Source organism: Athalia rosae, chromosome 4, assembly GCF_917208135.1.
Source record: "Athalia rosae chromosome 4, iyAthRosa1.1, whole genome shotgun sequence".
Taxonomy (NCBI): domain Eukaryota; kingdom Metazoa; phylum Arthropoda; class Insecta; order Hymenoptera; family Athaliidae; genus Athalia; species Athalia rosae.
The window spans coordinates 19,708,428-19,715,450 of NC_064029.1; the positions used below are offsets into that span (position 1 = coordinate 19,708,428).

The 7,023-nt window shown below is 40.7% G+C and overlaps 1 protein-coding gene across 1 annotated transcript; it reads left to right on the forward strand.

The window, feature by feature from the left end:
• Positions 1-242: 242 nt before the first annotated feature.
• Positions 243-4,268, forward strand: LOC105688535 (forkhead box protein K1). The gene is made up of 5 exons (XM_012404935.3): positions 243-1,054; positions 1,870-2,637; positions 2,824-3,077; positions 3,174-3,276; positions 3,439-4,268. Exons 1-5 carry the CDS (start codon positions 696-698, stop codon positions 3,608-3,610), a joined length of 1,656 nt encoding a protein of 551 aa, XP_012260358.1. The 5' UTR covers positions 243-695; the 3' UTR covers positions 3,611-4,268.
• The last annotated feature ends 2,755 nt before the right edge of the window (positions 4,269-7,023 follow it).

Consider the following 7,023-nt stretch of genomic DNA (forward strand, 5'->3'; position numbering starts at 1 on the left):
AAAAAGTATCAACTCCCCAACATGTCTCGTCATACGCATCTCGCGGCCTTAAACTATGATTCAAGTCATGGCCAACGGCCATACCGTAGGTCATACTCATGCCTAGCCATGCCACATATCATACCTACATATATAACTACGTAGTACGTATATGCCTATATATACCAGTATGTGCCATGATCGGCCATATCGTTTCAGCCTTATCGTTTCGGCCATATTGTAATAAGTCGGAACAAAATGGCGTCGCATTGAGTTCCGTTTCCTTGTGACCCTTCTGCCGTCAGCGGCTGGAGCAGAAGACAGACATGCACTTGTCTCGTGGTTTCACTTCTCTATTGAGTATTCATTGACTTTTCTGTGACACGGAACGGTTGCGTGCACGAAATTTGTGGTATCATATAGCGACTTATGAAACGGGTGTGCAAGCTTAATGTCCCGATGCAGGTTTGACTTTGACAAAGGGCGTACAAGGGGTTTTGAACTAGCCGCTAGTGAGGACGTATTCACGATCTGCGTCACGTGGTGGCCACCCACGTTTCGGATTGTGGGTAAACAAGGAGGAGAAATATTTGTGCGTGTCGAATAGAGCACAGCATCATCAAAGATCAGCATAGTAGTACTCGTAATCCGTGTTGGTGGTAAGGGCTCGGCCATATTACAGAGATTTACCAAAGTGTGTATTTAGTGAGTGAGTTATGTCTACGTATTCGCGGACGCAGGAGAGTGACGCCTGGGCGTTATTGGCATTGAAATCTGCGCCCGCAAGCCCATCAAAAGTGCAATGGAACCCAGAGGCAAAGGGAATGCCGATTGCGCGGCTCGAGGGCCGCGAGTTCGAGTATATGGTTCGTCAGAAGCGAATAACCATCGGGCGTAACAGCAGCAAAGGCGAGGTCGATGTAAATATGGGACACTCGAGTTTCATATCGAGGAAACACTTGGAGATATTCTACGACCACCCGTACTTCTTCATGATCTGCAACGGCAAGAACGGGGTATTCGTCGACGGTGTTTTTCAGCGCAAGGGAGCCCCCGCATTTCAGCTGCCGAAATCGTAAGCTATTCTCCCTCCCGGGGTTCCTGCTCCCCCCCTCCCCCTCCCTCCTCCCTCCCTCTCCGACCACCCGCAGCATTTTCACTGTTGAGTCTATGTAAACAAATAATTCCTGTAGTAGATTCATCCTCGCGTGGTCAGATTTGAAGTTTGTTCATCACCGGGGCACGCTCAATTCGTAGACCGGATGGCTTTATGATTAGATAAATTTGTCTTTGAAAATGACAGGGTGGCACACATTCGGAAATAGAAATTCCACGTGAAACTTTCGGCTCAATACAATTAGCACTTTTGTTTACTCTTCTAGCCTATTTATAGTGATATGCTCGGGGCAAATTCATGCGGTGGTGTGAATCCTCCGTAATGGTGATAGAGTGTCTGTACTGTCATCTTACATATCTTATATTACAGTACCGAGAAGCAGTAATGATTCCACATAAACATATTATCGCGTTTCATTTTTGCAAACACAACAGTAACATTGTATGACTTTGGTTGCAACTACTGTTATTTGTTGCATTGATTATAGTTTACCCTGCTTGTACTCTATGCAAAATTTGTGGATTTGAATTCAATAGGTTAGATTCATGGAAGATGCCATATTTCTATGGAGCTTTCTATTTATTTAAAACAAGTCGATAATGTTAATGATCATTATTGTTCATTGGATAATGTCCATGTGCATCGATTGACAGAATGATCAACAATGCTTTTACAATTCTCCAGTCTTAATACCACCAATAACATAATCTACTTTAGGGTGTGCCAAATCAAGGAAAGAGAGAAATTGTTGATTTTAATTCTTCTCTCTCCAGGTGTACTTTCAGATTTCCGAGTACCAACATTAGGCTTGTATTTCAATCACTAATTGACGAACAGGACCAGACTAATGTGAGGGTACCATCTCCACCAAAGCAAAGAGCACCACTACCCCCTCTACGCATCAATATACCCGATACAGGGTATAGCAGTCCATTTCCATCTCCGACGGGGACTATAAGTGCTGCTAATTCGTGTCCTGCAAGTCCAAGGGCAGGTCAGGGAAGAAGAAACATTTCCGCGGATCTGCAAATGGTTGCTGCGTATGCGGCAGCTGTTGCCAGTGGTCCGCAGAATTCCGGTATAGAGGTTGGCCAGAGTTCGAGTAGACAAATGAGTCCTGAACCTGGAACAGAGCCTCGTTATAGAGGTGGCTCTAGTAGCGGCGGTCCCAATGGAACTCCTGCTCAATACAGTCCCCCAAAGGACGACTCGAAACCTCCGTATTCTTATGCCCAACTCATTGTACAGGCGATAGCATCTGCTTCTGATAAGCAACTGACGCTTTCTGGAATCTATTCCTACATTACAAAGAATTATCCGTACTATAGGACAGCTGATAAAGGCTGGCAAAATTCTATTAGGCACAATCTCTCGCTTAACAGATACTTTATCAAAGTACCCAGGAGTCAAGAAGAGCCAGGCAAAGGATCTTTCTGGAGGATAGATCCACAATCAGAAGCTAAACTTATCGAACAAGCATTTAGGAGGAGAAGACAGCGGGGAGTGCCTTGTTTCAGAGCACCATTCGGCTTATCATCCAGGTGAGTAATCTATTATATTCCAATTTTTCGTTGGAAACTTTATTGACACATAGCAATCTGAGCCTGATGCTTAATCTATATTTATCAATAATATAGTAGATCAAAGTAGTGTTGTACTTATTTTTCGACAAAAAATGTCAACATCAATAAAATGTTCATAGACTGAAAATATTTATGAATTCATAGAAGTGCCCCAGCTTCACCATCTCACGTGGGCATAAGTGGGCTGATGACACCAGAGTGCCTGAGTCGAGAAGGATCCCCTGGACCTGAATCTTACCCTGACAGTTCAGTACCATCGCCAGCAGGTCAGCTCACAAGTCAGTCGGCTCCAGGTTCACCTGGCCATCCATACGCTCCACCTTCTAATCACAAGGGTCGGCTGATGCAACAGATTACCGTTGTTACAAATGGAGTCAACAGTGAAGGCCCCAGAGAAGGTGGGTAAATAGTCGCCTCAGATGCAATTCGAGTCCAGTTGTTACAACAAGCATCATATGAAAGAGAATCCATCTGTAACACAACTTTTCTCCTAGATAAATATTTGGTGGCCGGTGTCGTTGGAGAAGAACACTCATTATCTCCTGCAGGACAATACAGTCCAGCCCCTGTTATTGTACAAACTTCCTATAACTACAGGTGTGCACAAGATATTTAATATCATTATTTATTGAAATGTTGCTTCGGGACACAAATTGATTGTATAATATCTTCGTTCATGACAGTTTACATGACTTTTGAAACTAGAAAATCACGACGAGTCTACATTTTTATTATTATTTTTTGTTCTTCAAATCTTAGTGGAAGCTTCATTGGACCTGATACAAGCGTTGGACCTGGCAAACGAGCGTTCGAAGAGCCGGACAGCTCACCAGGCTCACCAGCGCCTTTAGCTATTGTCGAAAGTCCGGAGCCCCCTGATCATCAGCAGCAGCCTAAGCGTCAACGTGTCCGTGATGCCGATGATCACTGAACCACAACTCTACTTTCTTTCTCTATAGGACTTTGTCACGTTACGTTAACATATTATTAAGCACACCATCCATTTTCTATCCATTATTCAAGACATGCAGTCACATCCACTGAAATCAGACAACTGACAACTACGGACTTACAAGAAATTTTTCTTCAATCCTCTGTCATGAAAATCAATCGACCAACAACAGTATTGTCGCAAGTTGACAATTTTATGTACTTGGTAAGTTTTTTCAATAACATCTGCATCACTGAAATTATAATGTGATGCTCAACCGACTTGTGTTTGTTCCGATTTGTTCATTATAAGTCTAGACAATAGATATCATGCCAAGATTGAAAATGTTGAAATGATTCAAGCAATAGATTTTATGGTCTAGTTTCGCGATTATTATTTCTCTCGTCATAAATGATCACCGGAAAGCTGTGAAATGGTCGATTTTAGTTTACATTGTTTATTTATACATCGATTTACGTATATACGTATGAATATACATGTATATTTATTTATAGATCTTTATAAATTTTTTGATTTTTATTTATATACATGTATGTTTATATAAGTATTTTTTCCCCGTACTACCAAATGGTGTGCAATTCAGAGGGACTGGATTCGTTGATACAAGAACGCGGCGATTAAACTACCATACATTAAATCATGTTAGATTTTTTTCATATTTATAATTCTACCTTTCCTTTATCTTCGTTATTCCTCTCGGCTTTTCTGAATTTGATGTGAATGGAAGAGGAGCAAAACCGAATTAATGGGCGAACGTTTATGAGCGTCCCTCCACGCTTATGTTATTGTTATCATTTGATATGAATCAATTTTTGGAATTGTGTGGCATACCATATGTATAAATTAAACCACGAGCACGTGTTACGCGAATCCTCATCCCCCTCGCGACACGATTGTGTCGATAGATGCTTGGAATCACAATATTTATAGTATTTATGCATAGTAGAATCACATTATGGATATAGTGGAATGATTTTCCGTTTCATAAGCCAACTAGACAAAGGTCTAATATTCGCAATCAAACAATTCCGATGTTATATTGGTTGCTTTCTGTCTTTCATTATAAATAAACCGTCATCGTCAAGTTTATCATCTAAATCAATTTTGTCACGTATCATAGACACAAAACGCGTGCTAAAGACGTCATGTATCGATACTGGTAAAGAGACTTCACAGGCCTGGATATTACTATGTGCCATTTTCCCCATCAAGTTTTGTACAAGAAAAGTGCCATACGATTAATTTTGAAAAATGAAAATTTTTGGCCAAAATTTGAGATTTTTCCAAGGGGTAGCCCTTTGGATTTTTTCAAATTTTAGCAAAAAATTTGTCAACCTTCAAAATTGATCGTATGGCACTTTTTTATATGTATTTTGACCACAGAAACACGAATCCGTTGTCCAAATTGAGCTACGATTTTTTCCCTTCGGGATATCCTCAAATTTGTACCAAAAAATACGAAAAAATGAGGATAACTCGGTTATTTTTTAGGATAGATCAATTTTTCTCTCGGATTCGGAATCCTGAGCTCAAATTACATTACGATAGATTAAAGAATCAATTTTTCATTTTTTACCCCAAAAAGCTGAAAATTGGCGATAACTCGGTCAATTTCAGAGATAGATCCATTTTTCTTTTAGATTCAGAGTTCTTGGGTCAAAATAGGTAAGAAAAGCATAATTGACCCAGTTAAAAGAAAAAAAAAATTTTTTTTGCCTAAAAATCAATTTTTTTTTTGGTTCTTCGAGAGTAATCTGACATATAATCAGCTCAGGAATCCAAATCTGAAAGCCAAAATCATGTACTCATGCGATCGATCGAGTGATCATCAATTATTCGCTGTTCGAAGCAGAATAATTATAAGACATCGATTGGTTTTAGTCGTAGACCCACTTTGATTCATCGCAACCCATGCATGCGTCGAAATATTCGAATTTTTCGGTCTACAAGAGACCTAAACTGGAGTCAGGTAGCCAGCAGCGTAGCGCTTTGTTGTGGGTCGTCACCTTCAGGGCTGAGCAGAGGTGACGCCTCAAAACGAACCGCGCGCCCGTGGCTACCCGATTCCAGCTGAGCTTGGGCTCCCTCGTAGACCGAAAAATTCGAATATTTCGACCCATGCATGGATTGCGACGAATCAAAGTGGGTCTACGACTAAAACCACTCGATATGTCTTATAATTATTCTGCTTCAAACAGCAAATAATTGATGATTACTCGATCGATTGCATGAGTAGATGATTTTGGCTATCAGATTTAGATTCCTAAGTTCATTATATGTAAGATTGAGCCTGAAGAACCAAAAAAAAATTCGATTCTTGACTTTTTTCGGACAAAGGGCGAGGTTTTTTGGGGATTTTTTAGGTTTGAATTTGACCGCTGCTGGTCACGTCTGCGCACTCGCCGATACAGCTAGCGCTAAGTGGCGGAGTTTTCGTGAACTACAAGAACTAGTGCTATCTGATGGACTTTTCGAAGACTGATTTCAGCGCAAGTCCACAAGGGGTAAATTATCTACGAACAATTCATCGTCATCGGTCGGTCCGTGGATATTGGTCGGCAAATCCGCATAGGATAAATTACCTACGAACAATTCATCGTCATCGGTCGGTCTATGGATATCGTACGGCAAATCCGCATAGGATAATTTGCCTACAATCGTTCCGAGGTCATCAGTCGGTATCAGATCTGATAACTTACTGATTAAAAACTCATGACACACCTTTGACGTTCCATCGAAGCATATCCTCTAAATCGAAGTTGAACACAACCCTGACGTTGACGAATACTAATGATGACATGTCATTATAATTACTCCTTTATCCAGGTAATTGCATTCTTGGTCTCGAAATGGGAAAAACCCAGAGGATCAGAGGCTACAGTCTTCAGGCATGTGCAATTTTTGGGATGGACAATAGATTCAAGCAACAGCGATACTACTTGTCAAATTTATTTGAATATAGATGCAACGTCTGGTTGGAAAATGCAGGTTTGTCGGCTTCTGGCTCCTCCAGCATGTGGAAATCTCTGTACATTGGAATGTTCTATATTTGTTTCAGAAGAATCGGTATACAGAATTTCCCAGGTGATTGATGACACTGTTTGTTGGCAGCTAAGGTGATGAAATAGTTCATGAGGAAATTGGAAGAATAGGAGAGAATTGATGACAGTTCGCAATGGGTTGGATCAATTATAATACCTTCTAGTTTCATCAGTCCGGTAAAAGAACGTATTGCTATTGACACAATTGCTAAAAACTCACTAATTAAAAACTCGTGACACGCCTTTGACGTTTCATCGGGGCATAGCCTCTGAATCAAAGTCGAACACAACCCTGACGTTTACGAATACTAATGATGACATGTAATTGTAAATATTCCTTTATTCAGGTAA